The 27330-nt window shown below is 42.9% G+C and overlaps 1 protein-coding gene across 1 annotated transcript in view; it reads left to right on the forward strand.

Moving 5' to 3' along the window:
• DGKQ (diacylglycerol kinase theta) overlaps positions 1–27330 on the forward strand; it is a 220117-nt gene that overhangs the window by 110048 nt on the left and 82739 nt on the right. The window contains exon 6 of the mRNA XM_075825529.1: positions 1649–1802. Within this exon, the coding sequence (XP_075681644.1) occupies positions 1649–1802 (154 nt within the window). The remainder of the gene's footprint in view (positions 1–1648; positions 1803–27330) is intronic.

Genomic DNA, 27330 nt, shown 5'->3' on the forward strand with positions numbered 1-27330 from the left:
AAATTAATTTTGGCAAAAAAAAATCACCTCTACTTTGCTTTAATTCCTGTGAAACGCCTAAAGGGTTAAAACTTTGTGAATGCTGATTCGAATACCTTGAGGGGTGCAGTTTTCAAAATGGGGTGACTTCTGGGGATTTTCTAATATATAAAGCCCTCAAAGCCACTTCAGAACTCAACTGGTCCCTGAAAAAATGACCTTTTGAAATTTTCTTTAAAATATGAGAAATTTCTGCTAAAGTTCTAAGCCTTGTAACGTCCTAGAAAAATAAAAGTACGTGAAAAAAATTATGCAAACATAAAGTAGACATATGGGGGATGTTCATTAGTAACTATTTTGTGTGGTATTACGATCTGTTTTACAAGCAAATACATTTAAATTTAGAAAAATGCTATTTTTCGCAAATTTTTACTAAAATGTGAAGTTTTTCACAAATATTGCATTTATCGACCAAATTATTTCACTAACATAAAGTACAATATGTCACGAGAAAAATTATGCAAACATAAAGTAGACATATGGGAAATGTTAACTAGTAACTATTTTGCGTGGTATTACTATCTGTTTTACAAGCAGATACGTTTAAATTTAGAAAAATGCAAATTTTTGTACATTTTTTTTTCTAAAATTTTGGTGTTTTTGAGAAATAAATAACAAAATTATAGACCACATTTTTTGACATAAAGTACAACATGTCACGAGAAAACAATCTCAGAATCGCTTGGATAGGTAAAAGCATTCCGATGTTATTGCCACATAAAGTAACACATGTCCGATTTGAAAAAACGGCTGGGTCCTGAAGGTGTTAAAGAGAGCTTATCTCGCTTCGTCATTACCTCTGCTTATGAGCTAAGGTCATGGCTCACCGTGACTTCCCCTCTGGAAATCAGCTGACCGCTGTGAGGTAGAGTAGGCCACTTCTTTTTAACTTCTTTAAAAAGAACACGAGACAACCCCTTTAAGGAGTTCATGTTAAGTAAATATAGTGAATTTTTAACAAAATTTTGTGCTGATTTAATATCAGAATATATCTTTATAGTGGTCATATTAGGTTGTGAAATTAAATCTGCCTGCATCTACCACTAGGTGTAGTTTACTTCAAACTGTTTATTCATCAACCTCAATAATAACAGTATTTTGTAAGCTCCTAGGCTTCCCACAGTGATTGTCCATATGCCCTATTTTGTCATATGTACGCCATAAAGGGACCCGTCCATGAGTCAATACCAAGACCCAGACCCATCCATGGATCACATTTATTAGAATGGCTGGCAAGCAATTCTATATTTCCTCTGCAGCAGTCACAACGGAAATGTATAGTCTGACATTGCTTCCCCCGGTGATAACTGCTGATAGTCAAAAGGTTAGAGAAGCCAGACCCATGCTTATCAGCTAATCACTGTGCAGGCGTCTATCTAAAATTGGAATGTTTTCGCGAGACAACCTCTTCAAGTTATAGTAGCAGAATTAGTGTTAATTTTTTTCCCTGAAGGATCTCTACCCTCTAAAAGTAAAGCTTATATTATTTTCTATGAATTGCGATAGCCAAGCACTTCCATTGATGTATTATACTAATAGATACGAATACCTGATATTTATAGTTTTTTTAAAATTCCTAATATAAATTTTTTGCCCACTTTATTTTTAGGCACATGCAGCTTGTTACGTGATGCTGAACCATGAATGTACATTCGGAAGATTACGAAATATGGTGCTTCCACCTAACTGTGTTGTTTTACAGTCCCGTAATTTTAGCAAAATGCACTGCTATAGAATATCAGAGATTCTCCAAGCTGAACATGGTTTGTATTGCGCTAATAAACTTTACAGTTTTATTTGTATTTTATACTTTTGATATTCATTTTAATTGTTTTCATTTCTGGCCTTTTTGTTAATAGACAGAAAACTTTATTATATATATATTTATTTATCTTATAAGCTTGGGTTATGGTCTGGGAGATATTGAAACACCAAACATAATCACTCAGCTGTGTCTATAATAGAGCGTCCCTCAGGGCTTCTGTTTTGGCTTCCCATTGTTGGTCCTAGTTTAAATGGCATTTCTTATAGTTCTGGGGTGTTTTGTTTTTTTTGGCTGCCTAGTAGCACCATTCTCTGGGCTATGTGATCAGATTCACTAACCCACAATGCTTTCCATTGTCTCACACCACTGTATGCACGGAAGAAGCCCAGACACTCTGCTATGCATAGAGAATCTATGAAGATTGCTGCGTGTTGAATGCTGGAGGTGTGGGGAGGCTCCTGGAACCATGCTGCACATTTGGTGGGATTGTCCCAAACTTCGTCCCTTTTGGGGAAAGATTTTTGATCTCGGTAATAAACTTTTTCATACTGAGGTTCAGACTTCGGCCTCTATTGGTTTACTTTCCATGGTTCCGGGATCACTCTCACACCTCAAAAAGAGTGTCTTTCGGCATTTTTTAACCGCAGCAAGAACAGTGATTCCTCGTCATTGGAAATCCAGCACTGTGCCTTCCCTGAAGGAATGGGTGACGGAGGTGAATGGAATCATGAGGATGGAGGAGTTGATGTCTGCTGATCAGGGTAAAGCTGAGCTCTTTGTCCGCACCTGGGCAGTGTGGTCTGGATTCCGGGGTGGTGATGATTTACCTCTCTGGCTGGATGGCCTCTTTTGAATACTTAGATAAAGCCTACTTTTTGCGTGCTATGTCCGTATGTGTTTCCCTTTGTTGTCTTGTGTCAGTGTTAGGCCTCATGCACACGACCGTATTTTTTCCCACCCGTAAATACGGGTCCGGTGTCACACGTATTCCACCCGTTTTGCACCAGTATTTACGAACCCGTGCCCGTAAATATGGGTCCGGTGTCACACGTATTCCACCCGTATTTACGAGCACGTTTTTGGCGGCAAAATAGCACTGCACTAATCGGCAGCCCCTTCTCTCTATCAGTGCAGGATAGAGAGAAGGGACAGCCTTTTCTGTAATAAAAGTTAAAGAAAGTCATACTTACCCGGCCGTTGTCTTGGTGACGCGTCCCTCTCTTCACATCCAGCCCGACATCCCTGGATGACGCGGCAGTCCATGTGACCGCTGCAGCCTGTGATTGACCTGTGATTGGCTGCAGCAGTCACATGGCCTGAAACGTAATCCAGGACGTCGGGCCGGATGTCGAGAGGGACGCGTCACCAAGGCAACGGGCGGGAGACCGGACTGGAGGAAGCAGGAAGTTGTCGGTAAGTATGAACGTCTTTTATTTTTATTTATATTTATATTTATTTTTTACAGGTTTATACTGATCGGTAGTCACTGTCCAGGGTGCTGAAAGAGTTACTGCCGATCAGTTAACTCTTTCAGCTCCCTGGACAGTGACTATTTACTGACGTCGCTTAGCAACGCTGCCGTAATGACGGGTGCACACATGTAGCCACCCGTCATTACGAGAGCTCCATAGACTTCTATGGACTGTCCGTGCCGTTATTACGGCCTGAAATAGGACATGTTCTATCTTTTTCAACGGCACGGGCACCTTCCCGTGAGAAAACGGGAAGGCATCCGTCGCCAATAGAAGTCTATGAGCCCGTTATTACGGGTCGTAATTACGACCCGTAATAACGGGAGTTTTTACGGTCGTGTGCATGAGGCCTTAGTTTGTAGTATAATGTGCACTTATATGCGATAATTGTTATCCACCTGTGGGGACTGGCTCCTCTAAATAATGCACTATCTTTGCTGCACTTATGGTACTGTTATTTTCATTGCATTCTTATATAGTTTTTGCTTACTGATTTGGAGGCTACCTCCTACTGCTGCTCTGTGTCTTTGCATACTTTGTGATATTGAAGTGGTTATAGTGCACTGTATGTGAATTTTGCAAATGTATGAAACCATGTATATGCTGTTTTGTTGTGTATATTTTCAAAATAAAATCTTTGATAAAGAAAAAAAAAAAAGATTGCTGCGTGTTTTCGGTCCTGAATTGAGAATGGAAAATGCGCAGCAGAATACAGTAGCAGCAAAGTGGGTGTGAGTCAACAAATCTCATCCACACGATGCGTAAAATTTCAGCCCAGAATTTGACCTGCGGTGCGTATTTTTTGTTCCGCAGCATCTCAATTCCTTTTGCGGGGAGTAGACAGAATTGCTGCATTTTTCAGAGGCGATGTCTCCATCTCCCAGCACTGAGAAAAACACTGCAAAATACGGACTATTTTCTGCAGTAAAAAACGCAGGAAATAGTTGGTCTTTTTCCGCAGTGGAATGTCAGCTAACTTTAACCCCTTCCCGCTCAGCTCAGTACTATTACGTCGTGCTGAGCGCATCGTTCGCGCTCAGCTCAGTAATAGTACTGACCTGAGTTAACACGGCGCCGTCTTTCCCCGGCGCGTGTTTGAGCTGTGATACCTGCTGTTTCCGACAGCAGGCTATCACAGCTTAGTGTGCCAGGACCGATCGCGGAGGTCCCCGTCTATTAACCCCTTAGAAGCCGCGTTCAATAGCGATCGCGGCTTCTTAGGGGTTGAGCCTCAATCAACGGCTGGCTACATGATAGCGGGTGGTGATGGCTACTATGGCAACCAGAGTCCTAACAATGGACTCCTGCTACGCCATCGACGGAAGCCTAGTGGGTCCTGACATGTAGTGCAGTGTATTAGAATAGCGATCAGGACCTCCTTCCCTCAAGTTCCCTAGTGGAACAAAGTAAAGTGTAAAAAAGTTTAACATTTTTTTAAAAAAGTTATGGAAAAATAATTAAATAAAAGTGATAAAAGTAAAAATCCCCCTTTTTCCCATATCCGTCTATTATTAATTAAAATAAATGACCAAAAAAACTATACATAATTGGTATCGCCACGTCCGTAACGGCCTGAACTACAAAATTATTTTGTTATTTCTCTTGCGCGGTGAACGCCATAAAATAATAATAAACCATACCAGAATCACAAATGTTTGGTCACTTCACCTCCCAAAAAATGAAATAAAAAGATATCAAAAATTCGCAAATACCTAAAAATGGTACTGATCGAAACTACAGTTCGTTACGCAAAAAACAAGTCCTCACACGGCTTTCTTGATGGAAAAATAAAAAAGTTCTGGCTCTTCGAATAAGGCAACACAAAAAGTAAATTATTTTTTACAAAGTGTATTTTATTGTGTAAACGCCATAAGACATAAAAAAAACTATAAACATCTGGTATCGCCGTAATTGTATCGCCCCGCAGAATAAAGTGAATGTCATTTATAGCGCATGGTGAACGCTGTAAAAAATTTGTAATAAAAAACAATAGTAGAATTGCTGTTTTTTTTTAGTCACCACGCCACCTAAAAATAGAATAAAAACTGTTTAAAAAGTCGCATGCACCCCATGAAAACTACAATGAATTCCTCAAGGGGTCTAGTTTCCAAAATAGGGTCACTTTTTGGGGGTTTCCACTGTTTTGGCACCACAAGACCTCTTCAAACCGGACATGGTGCCTAATAAATTAAATTAATTAAATTTCACACTGCTATAAATTCCTGTGAAACACCTAAAGGGTTAATAATCTTTCTAAATGCTGTTGTGAATACTTTGAGGGATCTAGTATCTAAAATGGGGTTTTTCATAGGGGTTTCTAATATATGGGCCCCTCAAAGCAACTTCAGAACTGAGCTGGAACCTAAAAAAAAGTAAAAATGAGGCAACACTTTGCTTCTTAAGTTATACTGATAATGAGCCGTGCCCACCCCGAGATGACCCCAGTTTTGACCGTTAGTATAAATGGAGACCCCTATTAGACCGATTCAGTGCCCGGTTTTCCCAAGCATTCACCCCCGAGAAGTGTATTTCTATTGATGAGTCCCTGGTACATTTTAAAGGGAGGCTTCAATTCCGCCAGTACCTGCCGGGTAAGAGGGCAAGGTATGGCGGGAAGATGTATAAGCTGTGCGAGAGTGCATCAGGGTATACCTACAGGTTTAGGATATATGAAGGGAAGGACTCCAGTGCTCCGCCCCCAGAATTATTATTATTATTATTTTTATACCAGCGTCCCACTCTTCAAGTGCCTCGCTTCCAGCAGTCCTGCGGCATGCGGCACTGCTAGAAGAATTCTGAGAGGCCTCCCTAAGACACTGCTTGGGCAAACACTCAGAAGGGGTGAGAGCAGGGCACAATCTAGCAGCAACATATTGTGTTTCAAGTACAAGGACAAGAGAGATGTCACACCAGTACCCATGTACCAGGACGAGGTACCAGTACAGAGATCCCCAAACCAGACTGCATCCTGGACTACAATAGGTACATGGGAGGGGTGGACTTGTCAGATCAAGCCCTGAAGCCCTACAGCGCCATGCGGTGTGGTATAAGAAGCTGGCCGTGCACATCATAAAGATGGCATTGTACAATGCGTACGTGCTACAGGCCAGACGGGAACTTTCCTGGAATTTCAGGAGGTGGTTATCAAGAACCTAATCTTTAGGGACCAAGAAGGGGGGGCACCCAGTACTTCTGGAAGCGAGGCCACACGCATCGTACCAGGGCAACACTTTCCAGGAGAAGTTCCCCAAACTGGCAAGAAGGGAAAAAGTCAAGAGGTGCAAAGTCTGCTATAAGAGGGGGATAAGGGAGGACACAATATACCAATGTGATACGTGTCCCGAAAAACCAGGGCTCTGTATGAAAGTGTTTTAAAATTTATCATACATCCCTTGATTTTTAATTTATCACACTCCGCACAGCTTATCCCCCCTCATCTTTCCCTTCTGAGCCCTGCTGTGTGCCCAGGCAGCTGATAACAGCCACATGTAGGGTATTGCCGTACACAGGAGAACCCACATTACAGTTTATGGGGTGTATGTCTCCGGTCAAAATGCTCACTACACCTCTAGATAAATGCCTTAAGGGGAGTAGTTTTTAAAACGTGGTCACTTCTTGGTGGTTTCAACTGTACTGGTACCTCAGGGGCTTCTGCATACATGACTTCGCATCAGAAAATCCCCAGTAGGCCAAATGGTGGTCCTTTCCTTCTGAGCCCTCCCATGGGCCCAAACGGCAGTTTATCACCACATATGGGGTATTGCTGCACTCAGGAGAAATTGGGCAACAAAATGGGGTATTTTATTCCTTGTGAAAATAAGACATTTTGAGCCAAATCTACATCTTATTGGAAAAAATGTGTTTATTTTTTTAATTCACAGCCCAATTCAAATAAATTCTGTGGAAAAAAACTGTGGGGTCTAAATGGTCACAACACCCATAAATGAATTCCTTGAGGGGTGTAGTTTCCAAAATGGGGTCAGTTTTGGGGGATTCCGACTGTTTTGGCACCTCAACACCTCTTCAAACCTGGCATGCTGCCTAAAATATATTATAATAAAAAAGAGGCCCCAAAATGCACTAGTTGCTTCTTTGCTTCTGGGGCTTGTGTTTTAGTCCACGAGCACATTGGAGCCACATGTGGGACATTTCTAAAAACTTCAGAATCTGGACAATACATATTTAGTAGTGTTTCTCTGGTAAAACCTTCTGTGTTACAGAAAAAAATTGAATAAAATTAAAATTCAGCAAGAAAAATGAAATTTGCAAATTTCACCTCCACTTTGCTTTAATTCCTGTGAAATGCATAAAGGGTTAAAAAAAACTTTCTGAATGCTGCTTTGAATACTCGAGGGGGTCTAGTTTTTTAAATGGGGTGTTTTATGGGGGTTTCTAATACATAGGCCCCACAAAGCCACTTCAGAACTGAACAGGTACCTTAAAAAAATGGCTTTTCAAATTATCTTAAAAATATGAGAAATTGCTGTTTATGTTCTAAGCCTTGTATCGTCCAAGAAAAATAAAAATGTTCAAAAAACGATGCCAATCTAAAGTAGACATATGGGAAATGTGAACTAGTAACTATTTTGGGTGGTATAACCGTCTGTTTTACAAGCAGATGCATTTCAATTCAGAAAAATGCAGTTTTCTTAATTTTCTCCAAATTTTGCAATTTTTCACAAATAAGCACTGAATGTATTGACCAAATTTGTCCACTAACATAAAGCCCAATGTGTCACGAGAAAACGATCTCAGAATCGCTTGGATAGGTTTAAAGAGGCTCTGTCACCAGATTTTGCAACCCCTATCTGCTATTGCAGCAGATAGGCGCTGTCATGTCCCTCGACTTAGGTTTCTATTCACTGTCATGTTATGTTATATGCTCCTATTGCAGTTGCTTTGCTTTATTTAGTTTGTCCCTGCTATCTCCCTGTAGCTAGGCTCTGAGGTAATAGCTCCTCCCTTCTTTCTGTGCCTAGTTGTCTTTCCTCATGGTTCCCATACTGTGTAGTCATCTCCTGCTCAACTCTGGCAAAATATCATCTTTTCATCTGCTGGTTTGTGTACCTTACAAGTATTTCAGCCTGAAAATAAACTTCTCTGGAAACTTCCCACGTGCCTCTTCAGCTGAGTTGACGCTATCTGACAGTGTCTTGGTGTAAGTACCGGTTCAATACAGACATATACAGTGAGATTGTCTCAAGGGCCCTACAACTTACAGCCTGGTCATGGAGTCAGAATAGTGAAAAGATGCTTATATATCTGCCAGATCCAGCTGTATAGTCAGTGTGCAGCTCCTGCAGAGATAGTCACAGACAAGCAACTGCCTGCAGAAGAAATCATCAGTGTGTGTGACCCCACAGCATAGACCCTTCTAGCAAGCTAGCACCCCCACCTCTGTATTATCCACATCCTGTCTGTGAGGTGTCATGTCTGAAGAGAACATTGCACAGTCTTCTCAAGGTGAACAGTACCTACAGTCAGAAGAAAGTATGGATCCTAGTCTGCAGTACAGTGAGAGAGCTAAACGCTCTGCTAAGCCTACATGGAAGGTTACAGAGAATCTAGAAGGTGCAAAACATGAACTTTCTTCTGCTGTCTCAAACTTCTGGCAAAGATTGCTGAGTCACATCTCCACCATCTCACAGCCTGCTCACAATGTTTCACCACTAGAGGGAGCTCTAGAACAGCTTTGTACAGCATATGAACATTATTCACTGAAAAGCCAGGAATATGTTGGCATTTTGAAGAAACTTAATACAAAGGATTCTTTAGAAGAATTTGAAAGCTTCCAGAAACTTAATTTGGAACGAGACAGCCTAGTATGCAAAATTAAGTCTAACACAGAGGCAAGAATCGCGCAATTACAGGAAACGTCGTCTCGCATTTCTAAGTCTACCAGTCGTTCAAAACTATCTTCTAAGTCAAGATCTTCAAAATATTCCACGCTCAGCGAACAGCTCATAAGAGCGCGGGCAGAAGCAGAGGCTACTAAAATACAGGCCGTCTTTGCGCAAAAGAAGGCAGATATGGAAGCCGATGCAGCGCGCCAAAAGGCGGAAATAGAAACTTTAAACAAACAATGCGAGCATGCCACAGCTATGGCAAGGTTAAAGGTTTTAGAAGAAGCTGCCAGGGGAAGTGAAAGAGACAGCATCAGTGTATGTGAAGTGGAGGTAGAAGATCCTCTTAAGCGCACAAGAGACTACGTACTAAGCCAAAACAGTGAACCCGTGATTGCTGCTAATGATCCTGACAGCGCAAATATTTCTCCAGAGCAACGGGGCACAGATTCTTCTGCAGCATTCTGCATCCAAGGTCAGTACAATGCATTACCAATTTGTCATCCTTACCTTTCTCCACATACCACATTGCACCAGAACCCTGCACCTCAGCAAGCTCATTACACAGACGCCCAGGTGCAATCCAATATGCTAGCAAGTCACCAGACTCCTGGCAACCACATAGTTCCAGTTCCATGTGTAGCTAAACCTATGGACTTTAAACTATCTCCTGGATTGAACGCCCGTGCAGACCCGTATTTCCCTATGTCTCTTAGCCAGAACACCGCAAATAATATGATCAGCACTACTCAGCCAGCAATACTCTGCCCAAAGTCAGAGAGAACTGACATGACAGAGTTTGCAAGATACATGGTTCGCCGCGAACTTACTAAAACCGGCCTCACAAGGTTTGACGACCAGCCTGAGAACTACAGGGGCTGGAAATGTGCCTTCAGAACCGTTATTAGTGACATTGGCATTACTGCTGCTGAAGAACTAGATCTGCTGATCAGGTGGCTCGGTCCACAGTCTACAGAACGTGTCAAGAGATTGAGATCTGTCCACATCGAGAATCCAACTGCAGGCCTCATCGCTGCTTGGGAGAGACTGGAACAAAGCTTTGGCAGTCCTGAAGCCATAGAGAATGCTCTGTTTAAACAGCTGCAAGGTTTTCCAAAAATATCTGGCAAAGACAATGAAAAATTCCAAGAGCTCAGCGACCTACTCTTAGAGCTCCAGCTGGCCAAGGCAGACCCACACCTACCTGGCCTCAGTTACCTAGACACAGCTCGTGGGGTAAACCCAATAGTTTCCAAGCTGCCGTACAATATTCAAGAAAGGTGGACTACACTTGGGTCGAGATACAAAAAAGAAAAGCAAGTCTCCTTTCCTCCATTTTCTTACTTCTGTGAATTTATCAGGAACATTGCAGAATCCAAGAATGACCCAAGCTTTACCTCCAGTGAGTCCAGTGGTCCTGGTTCACCCCATCCTAAGTACGACAGCCCACGTTCTAACTATAGAAACCACAGAGGTCCAGTGTCAGTGAAAAAGACTGATGTCCTTCCCACACCCTCATCAGCTCCAGACAAGTACAACCAAGGTGAAAAGATTGAAAATCCTAATCGCCTATGTCCTATTCATAAGAAGCCACATCCTCTCAAGAAATGCATTGGCTTCAGAAAGAAACCGCTCCAGGAACGCAAAGAGCTTCTAAAGAAATTTAGGGTATGTTACCGATGTTGTGCGTCTACTGAACATTTCGCTAAAGACTGTAAAACTACTATTAAATGCATAGAGTGCGGCTGTGAGGACCATGTGCAAGCGCTCCATCCATCTCAATTCAGTCCTGCTCCACCTGCACATTCCACTCCTGCGATAAATCATGGCGGGGAGAATGCAGAGCAAGCAGCAAATCTTACTACTGTATCTTCTTCATGCACAGAAGTCTGCGGAGACGACCTTTGCGACAAGTCCTGCGCAAAGATATGTCTAGTCAACGTATACCCCAAGGGTCAACCGGAAAGGGCCGTAAAGGTGTATACCATCCTGGACGATCAGAGCAACCGTTCACTCGCAAAATCAGAACTCTTTGACCTGTTCAACTTAAAAGGAGATGCTTACCCTTACACCTTGGGTACTTGTAGTGGCATTACAGAGGTCTCCGGAAGAAGAGCCAGTGGACTTATAGTGGCTTCTCTCAACAATCAGGAGATACCCTTACCCACACTTGTTGAGTGCAACCAGATACCATCCAACAAAGATGAGATTCCTACGTCAGAGGCTGCTCTTCATCACACTCATCTAAGGGCTATAGCGAAAGAAATACCAGCCCTTGACAAGAGTGCAGAGATCCTACTTCTGCTCGGTAGAGACATTCTCAGGGTACATAAGGTACGCCAGCAAATCAACGGACCACATGATGCTCCGTTTGCCCAACGCCTTGATTTAGGTTGGGTTATCATAGGCAACGTCTGTATAGACAAGATGAAGAAGCCTACCAAGATTTCCTCATTTAAAACTCACATTTTGCCAAATGGTCGCAACACTTATTTTCAGCCATGCCCACACCATTACTGGGTGAAAGAGAAGCTGAACAACAGTAAGTGGCAGCTTGACCACCAAGATAATATGAACACATTCCTGTCCTGGGATGACAGTCTTGGAGCAACAGTGTTCAATTCTACAAGTGAAGACAATAAGTTGGCACTTGCAAGAGAGGATAAAGAATTTCTCAAGGTTATGGACAAAGAATTTGCTCAGGATGAGTCTAACAGCTGGGTAGCACCTTTGCCTTTCCGTTCCCCAAGACCAAAATTACCAAACAATCTACAGCAAGCAGTTTCGAGATTTTCCTCTTTAAAACGCACCCTAAAGAGGAAACCAGAGATGGAAAAACATTTTGTAGACTTCATGCAAAATATATTTGATAGAGATCATGCAGAACCTGCACCACCACTAAAGGAAGGAGAAGAATGCTGGTACCTTCCATCCTTTGGCGTGTATCACCCTCGCAAGCCTAATCAAATCAGAGTGGTGTTTGATTCCAGCGCTCAGCATGAAGGCGTTTCTCTAAACAACCTGCTCCTCACTGGGCCTAACCTAAACAACAACCTCATAGGAGTACTCATCCGCTTCAGACAAGAACCTGTTGCAGTAATGGCTGACATCCAGCAAATGTTCCACTGCTTCGTTGTCAAGGAAGACAACAGGAACTACCTCAGGTTTCTATGGCACAAAGACAATGATGTCAACAACAAGGTCACAGATTACCGGATGAAGGTACATGTCTTCGGCAACAGCCCCTCTCCTGCTGTAGCAATCTATGGATTGAGAAGGACAGCCCAGGAAGGTGAGAAGGGGTATGGATCGGATGCTCGTCAATTTGTTGAGAAGAACTTCTATGTAGACGATGGACTTAAATCCTTACCCACAAGTGAAGAGGCAATCGATCTCCTCACCAGAACGCAGGCAATGCTGTCTGTAGCAAATCTCAGACTTCACAAGATTATCTCTAACAGCCAGAAGGTAATGAAAGCGTTCCCCTCTGAAGATCATGCAACCAACTTGAAAGACCTCGATCTTGGTTCTGATGTTCCTCCTATACAACGAAGCCTAGGTTTGCTGTGGGACATTAAGCAAGACACATTCACCTTCCAAGTGTCAGCCAGTGACAAACCTTTTACCAAGCGAGGAGTTTTATCTGTTGTGAACAGCATCTATGATCCTCTTGGCTTCATAGCCCCCGTCACCATTCAAGGCAAGAAATTGCTGAGACAGTTTACCACCGAGAACATAGACTGGGATACTTCTCTGCCTATTGAGAAACAACAAAGGTGGAAGATATGGAAGGAGTCTCTGAAAATATTAGAACAACTCCAAGTCTCACGTTGTTACGTTCCCAGCTCTCTTTCAGCTGCCATCAGAAGAGAAATACACATTTTCTCTGATGCGTCTATCGAAGCCATAGCTGCAGTAGCCTATCTGAGAATCCCAGGAACCAACAAGCCTCACTGTGGATTTGTCCTGGGTAAGGCCAAACTAACCCCAAAACCTGCACACTCTGTGCCAAGACTTGAGCTTTGTGCAGCTGTGCTAGCAGTAGAGATTGCTGAAGTTATTAAAAACGAAATGGACATTGCAATTGATTCATTTGCTTTCTACACAGATAGTAAAGTTGTGCTTGGTTATATATACAACCAAACAAAACAATTCTATGTATATGTCAGCAACAGAGTAGAACGCATTAGAAGTTTTTCTACTCCTGGGCAGTGGCAGTACATCTCCACTGACCTTAACCCAGCTGATCGTGGAACAAGACCTGAACCGGCAGCAGGCCTATGTGACATGTGGTTGTCACCTCCAAGATTCTTGTATGAGGATCCCTGTTTAATTCCTACCAACACCACCTATGAGATGGTGGATCCCGAGTCTGACAAGGAAATCAGGCCTACAAATACCACGCTCTTCACTTCTGTAATTCCAAAATTGAAGCTGAAGTCACATCGCTTTGAGCGCTTCTCAAATTAGTCATCTATTGTGCGAGCTGTTGCTCACCTAATTCATATCGCTCACTGCTTTGCTAAGGACACATCAGAGTGTCATGGCTGGCATATCTGTAAAGAACACCCTACTGTCGCAGACATCGAACATGCTGAAGAAGTCATTACCCGTTGTGTGCAACAAGAAGTATACAGTCAGGAGATTGACAATATTACAAAGGGTATCAATCTTTCCAAGAGCAGTGCACTCTTTGAACTGAATCCAGTGCTTGATCATCACAAATTGCTGAGAGTGGGCGGCCGTATAGTGAGATCTGATCTAAGTAGCAAGGAACAAAATCCTGTCATTATACCAGGTCGGCATCATATTGCTACACTATTGGTCCGACACCATCATGAAAGAGTGCAGCACCAAGGCAGACAGTTTACGGAAGGTGCCATCAGGTCAGCCGGCTTGTGGATCGTAGGGATGAAGAGATGCATCTCCTCCGTGCTCCATAAATGTGTCAAGTGTCATAAGTTAAGAGGAAGACACCATCAACAACAAATGGCAAATCTCCCAGCAGACCGGCTAAGTACGGAACCGCCCTTTACACATGTTGGGGTGGATGTCTTTGGCCCATGGTCAGTTGTTACACGAAGGACCCGTGGTGGAGTCGCAAACAGCAAACGGTGGGCTGTGCTGTTTACATGTCTCAGCATCCGAGCAGTACACATTGAAGTGATTGAGTCTATGGATTCTTCTTGCTTCATCAATGCCCTCCGAAGATTCTTCTCTATCCGAGGACCCGTCAAGCAACTGAGGTCTGACTGCGGCACTAACTTCGTGGGAGCCAGCCAAGAACTGCAGTTAGACAATTTCTTGTCTAACAATGGGTGCACATGGGTGTTTAACCCTCCACATTCGTCTCACATGGGAGGATCATGGGAACGCATGATTGGAATTGCACGCAAAATCCTTGACTCCATGTTGCTGGATCACAAGTCTTTGCTTACTCATGAGATCTTGGTCACCTTTCTTGCAGAGGTGTCCGCCATAATCAATGCAAGGCCACTAGTCCCAGTATCCTCGGACCCTGATTCCCCAGTTATTCTTACCCCAGCTACGCTTCTTACCCAGAAGATCGGGACTGCTGCAATCCCTCCGGGAATCTTTGACCACAGCGACATTTACCGACGCCAATGGAAACAGGTACAATACCTGTCCAATGTGTTCTGGCACCGCTGGAAGACAGAGTATTTGCACATACTTCAAAGCCGTCACAAATGGCAGACGTCGAGACCTAACCTCCAGGAAGGTGACCTTGTTCTTCTAAAGGATAAGGAAGCCCATCGCAATGAATGGCCAATGGGTCTTGTTACCAAGGTTATGCCTAGTGATGATGGAAAGACTCGAAAGGTAGAGGTCAAGGTGACCAAAGGAGGCTCAGTGCGAGTTTTCTTCCGCCCAATCACTGAACTAGTGCTTCTTCTTCCAAAGAAAGAAGGCACATAAAGGACACAGCCCCCAGCTGGCTGCTAGCTGTGTTATATTTGGAACACCTTACCATTTGGAATATACAGTGGGTTGGTGGAAGTATTGGCAAGTTGCGGCTTCCCCGATCCGAAGATGGGTTTCTTACTTGGAACTTGTACAAGCGGATACCTACTGTTGTGGACTATCGGCAACAGACTTGGACTATAACTATTGTCATTGTTTGCATGTTCCTTTTGTCTTTCAGGTTCCAGGATCCACTACTGGACATTATTCAAGGACATTCTTTCAAGTTTGATTTTATTGTGAAATCTAAAGATTTCAGACGGGGAGTGTCATGTCCCTCGACTTAGGTTTCTATTCACTGTCATGTTATGTTATATGCTCCTATTGCAGTTGCTTTGCTTTATTTAGTTTGTCCCTGCTATCTCCCTGTAGCTAGGCTCTGAGGTAATAGCTCCTCCCTTCTTTCTGTGCCTAGTTGTCTTTCCTCATGGTTCCCATACTGTGTAGTCATCTCCTGCTCAACTCTGGCAAAATATCATCTTTTCATCTGCTGGTTTGTGTACCTTACAAGTATTTCAGCCTGAAAATAAACTTCTCTGGAAACTTCCCACGTGCCTCTTCAGCTGAGTTGACGCTATCTGACAGTGTCTTGGTGTAAGTACCGGTTCAATACAGACATATACAGTGAGATTGTCTCAAGGGCCCTACAACTTACAGCCTGGTCATGGAGTCAGAATAGGCGCTGCAATGTAGATTACAGTAACGTTTTTATTTTTAAAAAACGAGCATTTTTGGCCAAGTTATGACCATTTTTGTAATTATGCAAATGAGGCTTGCAAAAGTCCAAGTGGGTGTGTTTAAAAGTAAAAGTCCAAGTGGGCGTGTATTATGTGCGTACATCGGGGCGTTTTTAATACTTTCACTAGCTGGGCGCTCTGATGAGAAGTAACATCCTCTTCTCTTCAGAACGCCCAGCTTCTGACCGTGCAGATCTGTGACGTCACTCATAGGTCCTGCATCGTGACGGCCACATCGGCACCAGAGGCTACAGTTGATTCTGCAGCAGCATCAGCGTTTGCAGGTAAGTCGATCTTACCTGCAAACGCTGATGCTGCTGCAGAATCAACTGTAGCCTCTGCTGCCGATGTGGCCGTCACGATGCAGGACCTGTGAGTGACGTCACAGATCTGCACTGTCAGAAGCTGGGCGTTGTGAAGAGAAGTGGATGATACTTCTCTTCACAGCGCCCAGCTAGTAAAAGTATTAAAAACGCCCCGATGTACGCACCTAATACACGCCCACTTGGACTTTTACTTTTCAACACACCCACTTGGATTTTTGCAAGCCTCATTTGCATAACTACAAAAATGGTCATAACTTGGCCAAAAATGCTCGTTTTTTAAAAATAAAAACGTTACTGTAATCTACATTGCAGCGCCTATCTGCTGCAATAGCAGATAGGGGTTGCAAAATCTGGTGACAGAGCCTCTTTAAGCATTCCGACGTTATTACCACATAAATTGAAATATGTCAGATTTCAAAAATGGGCTCTGAGTCTTAAGGCCAAAACAAGGCTGCGTCCTTAAGGGTATGTTCACACGACCTATTTTCAGCCGTTTTTCGGGCCGTAAACGGCCAAAAAATCAGAAGCAGAACGCTTCCAAACATCTGGCCATTGATTGCAATGGGAAAACAGCGTTCTGTTCCGACGGAGCGTTATTCGCGGCGTGTTTTTACGCGTTAAAAAAAACGGCCACGAAAAAGAAGTGCAGGACACTACTTGGGACGTTTTTGGAGCCGTTTTCCATAGACTGTACTGAAAAAAAGCTCCAAAAACGGCCATAAAAAACGCCACGAAAATCGCGAGTGGCACAAAAAAACGTCTGAAAATCAGGAGCTGTTTTCTCTTCAAAACAGCTCAGTATTTTGAGGTGTTTTTGACTCTGCGTGTGAACATACCCTAAGGGGTTAAATGCAATTGCTGCAGAAATTTTCGGCAGCAAATCCGTTGTGTGGACAAGCCCTAAACATTTAGTGATTTTACCACTACTCTCATTTTTGTTTAACCGGTTCCCAACCGCTGGCTGTGTAGATACATCCAGTGATTGCCAGAGTCCCTGCGGAGAAGATAGAAGCAGCTTTTGCTGCTTCCATCTTCTCTGATCTCTTCTACACAGCGCTCAATGAGCGACATGCAAATCAACAGAGGTGGTGGCAGTGATCATGTGACTGGTCACATGATCGCCAGGTGCCGTTAGTTGCAGGCTGATTCTGGGTCTAACTAGACCCAGCACAGCCCTGTTAGTGACAATAGTCGCTTAAACAAAATACGTCTGAAAATACGGAGCTGTTTTGAAGGGAAAACAGCTCCTGAGTTTCAGGCGTTTTTTAAGCCACTCTCATTTTTGGAGCTGTTTTTCTATGGAGTCGATGAAAAACGGCGCCAAAAACGTCTCAAAAAGTGACATGCGCTTCATGATCGCGGCTGAGTAAAAAAGCGGCCCGTCGGAACAGAACGCCGTTTTTCCCATTGAAATCAATGGGCAGATGTTTGGAGGCGTTCTGCTTACGATTTTTTGTCCGTTTACATCCGAAAATAAGCCGTGTGAACATACCCTTACAGTGTAAAAGAAGAAAAAAAATAAAGTCCCCCAAAATTATTTTCTGCCCTTTTGAGGGACATACCATAATAATCAAAAATGAAAGTAAAATAAAGAGCAAAAAAACTCTTAGGCTTCATGCACACGACCGTGCCCGTAATTACAGGCACGGACGGCCGCGGGCAGCCGGCCATTTTTACTGGCCGTGCTCCCATTATAAAGTATAGGAGCACAGTCTGTAAAATAAAAAAATAGGACATGACCTAGTTTTTTTCGGCATCTTTCTACGGCACGGACACCCTCCCGTAGACATACGGGAAGGTGTCCGTCGTCCATAGAAATTAATGGGCCCGTAATTACGGGCGATTTTACGGTCGTGTGCATGGTGCCTTAATAATAATCTGGACTAAACCCGCTTTCATTATTTTTCACTGCTTTTAAACTTATGAAAATAAAACTTGGAAGAAGCTTCCTGTTTTTACCAGATGCACCAATTTCCAGCGCTGGATTCAATCCTTTATCTTCTTTTGTCTATACAAGTATGTGTGCCGACACGAGGACCCGTGCGCTAACCACTATACCTGTGATAAGGTGAGCTGAAGGAATCCTCCCTTTTTTTCTGCCTTAATAGTAAATATACATAAAATATCCACCCAAAATAAACCTTACCCCTCAATCATTCTCGTAATGCCAGCCCTGACCCATTTACCCTAACATAGACATGTAACGTATCAAAATATACGGAATACAATGACTATCACAAATAAAAATTATATTACCAGAATTTTTTTTAAAGAAACTAAAGAAAAGCATAGTTTTTTTTACTTTTATTTTCAAGCTTTAAAGAGGCTCTGTCACCAGATTTTGCAACCCCTATCTGCTATTGCAGCAGATAGGCGCTGCAATGTAGATTACAGTAACGTTTTTATTTTTAAAAAACGAGCATTTTTGGCCAAGTTATGACCATTTTTGTACTTATGCAAATGAGGCTTGCAAAAGTCCAAGTGGGCGTGTATTATGTGCGTACATCGGGGCGTTTTTAATACTTTCACTAGCTGGGCGCTCTGATGAGAAGTATCATCCACTTCTCTTCAGAACGCCCAGCTTCTGACAGTGCAGATCTGTGACGTCACTCACAGGTCCTGCATCGTGTCGGCCATATCGGCACCAGAGGCTACAGTTGATTCTGCAGCAGCATCAGCGTTTGCAGGTAAGATCGACTTTTTTAAAAATAAAAACGTTACTGTAATCTACATTGCAGCGCCTATCTGCTGCAATAGCAGATAGGGGTTGCAAAATCTGGTGACAGAGCCTCTTTAAGCCCAGAAATTCTAAAATGGCAAAAAGGATGTGTATAAAAAGTGGTAAAAAAAAAAGAAACCTGCATAGTCTATGAAAAAAAAAAAAAAAAACCGCAAAAAAACACGTCACTAGCCCATCAAATAAAAAAGATAGTCGTTTAACGTGCGCTAAAAATGACTAAACCGTGTCTGGTCCTGAAGGGTCGAAATAGCCCGGTCCTGAACCGGTTTAACTGCTGAACACTTTCTGGGTTGTAGGTGTGGGGGTGGTTGGCAACCGTATATGCCAAAGTGAAGAATAGCCTATTTTTTTATTATTTTTTTCTATAAAAAAAAAATGTTTTATTGCTGAAGTTTTACAAAAGTTTTGTTTGGCAACCATTAAGGAACATAATTACGGTCCGTAATAACGGACACATTAATTTCTATGGCCGATGGACCCCTTCGCGTATATTTACGGGAAGGTGCCTATGCCGTAGTAAGCCTCTGCAAAAGATAGGACATGTGGCACCAGCTGCGGGGGAGGTGGCTGTGCGTGGCACCAGCTGCGGGGGAGGTGGCTGTGCGTGGCACCAGCTGCGGGGGAGGGGGCTGTGCGTGGCACCAGCTGCGGGGGAGGGGGCTGTGCGTGGCACCAGCTGCGGGGGAGGGGGCTGTGCGTGGCACCAGCTGCACGAAGCAGTGTGGAGCACCATCTATGCTGGTTTTTATGCTACCAGTAGTGGTCAGCACATATTACCTAGCCCTAGTGATAAAGTGAGACATCACCTGCCTGTAAACAACCGTATAACCATGAGACAGATTATGGTCACCATTGTAGTTGTCAGCCAAACTATTGCAGACATTTTTGTTTGTTTATTTGTATGCACAAATTCTGACAAGAAAGCCATGCCGCCCATAAGACACACCCACCGAAGATGCCACACCCTAAGTGTGGAAAGAATTTTCAAATGTTGACAACTATTCAGATGTTAATTTGCATAATTACATATTTTTTTTTATTTTTTAGTCTATGGTTCATCTTAAACTACCATTATGGTCTCAGATAATTTGTAAAATACAGTTTTTTGGCCACATACATTTAAAGAGTAACTATGCTTTTATCAAACTTGATATGTCAGACACATCAAAAGTTTGGATTGGTGGGTGTCCGGGTGCTGAGTCCCCCACCATTGCTAAAACAAAGGTGCAGAAGCACTTAGCTGAGCATTTCACTTCTTCGGCTGTAATCGGTACTCATCGTCCGGCTGAAGACGACTCATAGACATTCTATGTGAGCTGTCTTCAACTTGACGGAGCGCCAATCAAAGCCGAAGGAGAAAGTGCTCAGCTAGTTTCAGCAACGGTGGGGGTCTCCGCACGCGGACCCCCACTCATCCAAACTTTTGATATGTCTCTGACGTATCAAAAGACGAGTCCCTCTTTAAAAAATTTTGCATATTGGTTGTAAGAGTGAAATGGAAGTCTTTGGCCCTGTTCACACGTTTTTTGACGTGGAAACCACGTCGGAAACCGCGTCGGAAGCTGCGCCAAAAAACGACCGAAAATGCCTCCCATTGATTTCAATGGGAGGCATTTTTTTTACCGCGAGCGGAAAAACCGTCTCGCTGTAAAAAGAAGAGTCATGCCCTATCTTCGGGCGTTTACACCTCTGACCTCCCATTGACATCAATGGGAGGCAGAGAAAGTGTATTTCGCTGCGTTTTTTGCCCGTATCACTTAATGGGCGCGAGCGAAAAACGCTGGGAATATCGCGGCAAACTGCGTGCAGGCAGGTCAAAATCTGCCTCCAAATCCCAAACGGAATTTTGAGGCTGAATTTTCCTCCTGCAAAAAACTCAATAGTAGTCATAAGTGTAAATGAAATGTAAATATTTGATCTTCACATATATGCTACTGGGCTCTGTCACCAGTTTAATACTTCCCTATCTCGTACCTAATGTAATAAAGGCTTTGTTGTAGATAACTATTTATTTATTTTATTTATTTATTTTTTTTAAACGTTTATTAGTGACAAAGTTCTGATCATTTTTACATTTATGCAAATACCCCAACAGGGCGTTTTTTTTTTTGTTTCACCAAGTGAGCGTTGTAAAGACTAATCTGCATCATACACTTCTCTTCATTCATGCCCAGCGTGATCTTGCGAGATCACACTGTGACGTCACTTACTCCCGCAGTTCCTTCACCGGAGCGACGGGAGAATGACCAGACATTGCCTCCAGCCGTGGACTGCTGCTGCTGATGAGGATAATCCTCCTGGCACGGCTGTAACCGATGTCTGATCATTCTCCTGTCGCTCCGGTGAAAGAAGGGCAGGAGTAAGTGACGTCACAGCGTGATCTCGCGAGATTGTGCTGTGAACAAAGCTGGGCATGAATGAAGAGAAGTGTATGATGCTGATTGGTCAGCGTCATACACTTTTCTTTACAGCGCCCACTTTGTGAAACAAAAAAAAAAAAACACCAAGTTGGGCTTTTACAAAAAATGTGCATAAGGCTGGGTTCACACGACCATGTTACGTCCGTTATGTACGGAACGTATTTCGGCCGGAAGACCCGGACCGAACACACTGCAGGGAACCGGGCTCCTAGCATCATAGTGATGTACGATGCTAGGAGTCCCTGCCTCTGCGTGGAACTACTGTCCCGTACTGTAATCATGATTACAGTACGGGACAGTTGTCCTGCAGCGAGGCAGGGACTCCTAGCATCGTACATCACTATGATGCTAGGAGCCCGGCTCCCTGCACTGAGTTCGGTCCGGGTCTTCCGGCCGAAATACGTTCCGTACATTACGGACGTAACATGGTCGTGTGAACCCAGCCTAAATGTTAAAATGATCACAACTTTGTCACTAATAAATGTTTTAAAAAAAAAAACAGTAGTTATCAGCATCAAAGCTTTTATTAGATTAGTTAGGAGATAAAGAAGTATTAAACTGGTGACAGAGCCTCTTTAACCCCTTCCCGACATTTGACGTACATGTACGTCATGGAAAGTACTGACTTCCCGCATCTTGCCGTACATGTACGTCAAACGTTTGGCACCGGCTCAGAAGCTGAGCCGGTCCCATCATCACCGGATCTCAGCTGTATCTTACAGCTGACATCCGACTGTAACGGCGGGGACCGAAATTAGCTTCGATCCCCGCCATTAACCCCTTAAGTGCAGCGCTCAAACGCGATCGCTGCACTTAAGGTGTTTGCAGCTCATCGGAACCCCAGTAATGAAATTGCCGGGGTTCCGGTGGCTGCAATGGCAACCGGAGGCCTAATACTGGCCTCCCGGTCTGCCTAGCACCGAAGCCGGTCAAGATCCGCCCGGCGGCGGAGCCTGATCGGCTTCCGTAGCTGCCGGCAAGATGGCGCCGGGTCAGGAGCTGATCCGGCGTCATCAGCGGTGGAAGTCAGCTGTACTGTACAGCTGACATCCACCTGTAACGGCAGGAACCGGAGCTAGCTCCGATCCCTGCCATTAACCCCTTCGATGCAGCAATCGAAAGCGATTGCTGCATCGTAGCGGTTACAAGCAGATCGCCAGCCCTGACAGGCAATCGGGACTGGCGACTGCTGTTATGGCAACAGGAGACACAATGGTCTCCTGCTCTGCCATTACGGAAGCCGATTTAGGCCCCGCCGGGAGGCGAAGCCTAAACGGCTTGCTGTCAGTGAATGACTGACAGATCTAATACATTGCACTACATAGGTAGTGCAATGTATTAGAAAAAAAAAAATCTGACCGTTGGACCTTCAAGTCCCCTAGTGGGACTTGAGAAAAAGTGTAAAAAAAGTATAAAAAAGTGTAAAAAAAAGTGCAAAAAATAAAAGTTTGAAAACAATAAAAGTTTCAAGTAATCAAATAACACACAATCCCCCTTTTACTCTTATCAAGTCCTTTATTATTGAAAAATAATAATAAACCATATGTATTTGGTATCGCCACGACCGTAACGACCGGAGGTATCAAAATATTATATTATTTATTGCATGCGGTGAACAGCGTAAAAAAAACCCGTAAAAAACGTTACCAGAGTTTCTGTTTTTTAGTCACTTTGCCCTACAAATATTACAATAAAAAGTGATCAAAAAGTCGCACGTATCCAAAAATGGTACCTATAAAAACTATAGCTCGTCCCGCAAAAAACAAGCCCTCATACAACTCCGTCGACAAAAAAATTAAAACGTTATGGTTCTCACAACTTGGCGACAGAAAAAATACATTCTTTTCACAAAAGTAATTTTATTGTGCAAAAAGTTGTAAAACATAAAAAAGTTCTATAAATGAGGTATCGCCGGAATCGTACTGACCCGCAGAATAAAGGTAACATGTAGTTTATAATGCGTGGTGAACTCTGTATAAAAAAAAACCAAAAAAAGCTGTGCCAGAATTGCGTTTTTTGGTTTACCTGGCATCCCAAAAAATAGGATAAAAGGTGATCAAAAAGTCACATGTACCCCAAAATGGTACCAATAATAACTACAGCTCGTCCCGCAACAAACCAGCCCTCATACCGCTACGTCTATGAAAAATAAAATTAGTTATGGCTCCAATAAGTCAGGAAATAAAAAAATATGCAGTTGTGCCCGAGGAGAACATTTCTTCTGTTTCAAGAGGCGATTTATCAAGGACCTAAAATTAGGGAACCAGGAAGGGAGGGCCCAATCATATCCGATGGAAGCGACGGTGCCCGTATTATACCAGGATAATACTTTCCCAGCAAAATTCCCCAAACTACAAAGGCGCGGAGTGTGGACCAAAAGGGGGATAAGAAATGACACCATTTATCAGTGCGACACCGGCCTGTGCAGAAAGGATTGCTTCACAGCGTAACACACATCTATGGATTATTTTTATTTTTTTATACCACCTGACTATGCCCCTTATATACTCCGCCCCGCTTACATGTACCCCCACATTATAAAACACCAGCAATACTCAAACAAATATAGTACCAAGCAAAATCCACTCTCCAAAAGCCAAATGGTGCTCCCTCGGCCCTGAACCCTACAGCGTGCCCAAACAGCAGTTTCCTTCAACATATATGGCACCGTCATACCCGTGAGAACCCTTTTAACAATTTTTGTGGTGTGTGTCTCCAGCGTCATAAGCTGGGCATGACATATTTGCCACTGAATGGCATATCTAGGGAAAAATATAAATTTTTAATTTGCACCATCCGCAGCGCATTCATTTATGGAAAAGACCTGTGGGGTGAAAATGCTCACTACACCCCTTAATAAATGCCTTGAGGGGTGCAGTTCCATAATGGGGTCACTTATCAGGGGTTTCTTTTTATTATTTCACATCTGAGCCTCTGCAGTTGTGAACCAATACTTTGTAAATCGCCAAATTAGGCCTCCACTCCGCATGGTACTCTTCACTTCTGAGCCCTGTCATATGTCCAGACAAAAGATTAGGGCCACATGTAGGGTGTTTCTAAAACCGGGAAACACCGCATAATAATTAGAGAGCTGTCTTGTTATGGTGGCACAAGCCGGGCACCACATATTGGCATATCTATGGAAAAAAATCCCATTTTCACTCTGCAACATTGAGCGCACACTAATTTCTACAAAACACCTGCAGGGTTAAAATGCTTACTACACCCCTTGGTAAATGCATTGAGGGGTGTAGTTTACAAAATGGGGTCACTTCTGGGGGGTTTCCACTGTTTTGGGCCCACAGGTGCCCAGAAACCAATCCAGCAACATCTGCACTCCAAATGGCGGTCCTTCCCTTCTGAGCCCTGCCGTTTGCCCAAACAGCAGTTTATGACCACATATGGGGTATTGCCGTACTCGGGAGAAATAGCTTTACAAATGTTGGGTTCTTTTTTTCCTTTATTTGTTGAGAAAATGAAAAAATTTGCGCTAAAGCTACGTCTTATTGAAGAAAAAGGACTGTTTTTATTTTCACTGCCTAATTCTAATAAATTCTATGAAACATCTGTGGGGTCAAAATGCTCACTACACCCCTAGATGCATTCTTCAAGAGGTGTAGTTTCCTAAATGGAGTCCCTTTTTGGGCGTTTTCATTGTTTTGTCCCCTCAGGGGCTTTGCAAATGTGACCTGGCCTCCGCAAATCATTCCTGCTAAATGTGATCTCAAAAAGTCAAATAGTGCTCTTTCCCTTCTAAGCCCTGCCGTGTGTCCAAACAGCCGTTTATTACCACATGTGGGGTATTGTTTTACTCGGGAGAAATTGCTTTACAAATTTTGTGGTGCTTTTTCTCCTTCAGTCCTTCTGGAAATGAGAAAAAATTAGCTAAACCTACATTTTCTTTGAAAAAATGTAGATTATTATTTTCAGGGCCTACTTCCAATAATTTCTGCAAAAAAACTGTGGTGTCAAATCGCTCACTATACCCCTAGATAATTTCCTCAATGGGTGTTGTTTCCAAAATGGGGTCACTTGTGGGGGGTTTCCACTGTTTTGTCCCCTCAGGGGCTTTGTAAATGTAACATGGCCTCCGCAAACCATTCCTGCTAAATTTGAGTTCCAAAAGCCAAATGGCGCTCTTTCCCTTCTCAGCCTCGCCGTGTGTCCAAACAGCCGTTTATTACCACATGTGGGGTACTGTTTTACTCGGGAGAAATTTCTTTACAAATTTTATGGTGATTTTTCTCCTTTAGTCCTTGTGGAAATGAAAAAAAATTAGCTAAACCTACATTTTATTTGAAAAAATGTAGATTTTCATTTTCACAGCCTACTTGCAAAAATTTCTGCAAAAAACCTGTGGGGTCAAAATGCTCACTATACCCCTAGATAATTTCCTCAAGGGGTATAGTTTCCAAAATGGGGTCACTTGTTTGGGGTTTTCACTGTTTTGTCCCCTCAGGGGCTTTGTAAATGTGACATGGCCTCCGCAAACCATTCCTGCTAAATGTGAACTCCAAAAGCCAAATGGCGCTCTTTCCCTTCTCAGCCACGCCGTGTCTCCAAACAACCGTTTATTACCACATGTGAGGTATTGTTTTACTCGGGAGAAATTGCTTTACAAATTTTGCGGTGCTTTTTCTCCTTTAGTCCTTGTGGAAATGAGAAAAAAAATCGCTAAACCTACATTTTCTTTGAAGAAATGTTGATTTTAATTTTCACGGCCTACTTCCAATAATTTCTGTAAAAAACCTGTGCGGTGAAAATGCTCACTACACCCCTAGATAATTTCCTTGAGGTGTCTAGTTTCCCAGATGGGGTCACTTTTGGGGGATTTTGACTGTTTTGGCACCACAAGAGCCCTTCAAACCTGACATGGTGCCTAAAATATATTCTAACAAAAATAAGGCCCCAAAATCCACTAGGTGCTCCTTTGCTTCTGAGGCCGGTGTTTCAGTCCAGTAGCACGCTACGGCCACATGTGGGATATTTCCTAAAACTGCAAAAACTGGGCAACAAATATTGAGTTGCATTTCTCTGGTAAAACCTTCTGTGTTATAAAAAAAATTGTATTAAAAATATATTTCTGCAGAAAAATATGAAATTTGTAAATTTCACCTCTACTTTGCTTTAATTCCTGTGAAATGTTTAAAGGGTTAAGACATTTTCTAAATGCTGTTTTGAATACTTTGAGGGGTGAAGTTTTTAAAATGGGGTGACTTTTTTGGGGTTTCTAATATATAAGGCCCTCAAAACCACTTCACAACTGAACTGGCCCCTGTAAAAATAGCCTTTTGAAATTTTCTTGAAAATGTGAGAAATTGCTGCTAAAGTTCTAAGCCTTGTGAGGTCATAGAAAAATAAAAGGATGTTCAAAAAACGATGCCAATCTAAAGTAGACATATGGGGGATGTTAATTAGCAACAATTTTGTGTATTATAACTGCCTGTCTTACAAGCAGATACATTTAAATTGAGAAAAATGCTAATTTTTGCAATTTTTCGCTAAATTTTGGTGTTTTTCACAATTAAATACTGAACATATCGAGCAAATTTTGCCAGTAACATAAAGTCCAATGTGTCACGAGAAAACAATCTCAGAATCGCTTGGATAGGTGAAAGCATTCCGGAGTTATTACCACATAAAGTGACACATGTCAGATTTGAAAAATGAGGCTCTGTCAGGAAGGTCAAAAGTGGCTAAAGAGGGAAGGGGTTAATGAACTGTAAATGTTGTTGTATGGGTCCCAAATATGCTGCCTATAGTATTCTTTGGACCAAGCTGAACCTCTGTTTCTCTGATGTTTACATAGAAGCATGCAGAGGATTTTTTTTTTTATCACCGGTTTTGTGAGAATTAGTGAGAGAAAAAAAATGTCACTCTAGGTATTCTTTTAAAATAATTACTAGGATATTGTGGCACATGGAGGGGCACAGAGGCACCACATGTATCCATACAGATAAGGGTTAGTACTATGGACCCATAGTGCAGTCAGTGTGACTCTGCATT

This window comes from Rhinoderma darwinii, chromosome 1, assembly GCF_050947455.1.
Source record: "Rhinoderma darwinii isolate aRhiDar2 chromosome 1, aRhiDar2.hap1, whole genome shotgun sequence".
Taxonomy (NCBI): Eukaryota; Metazoa; Chordata; class Amphibia; order Anura; family Rhinodermatidae; genus Rhinoderma; species Rhinoderma darwinii.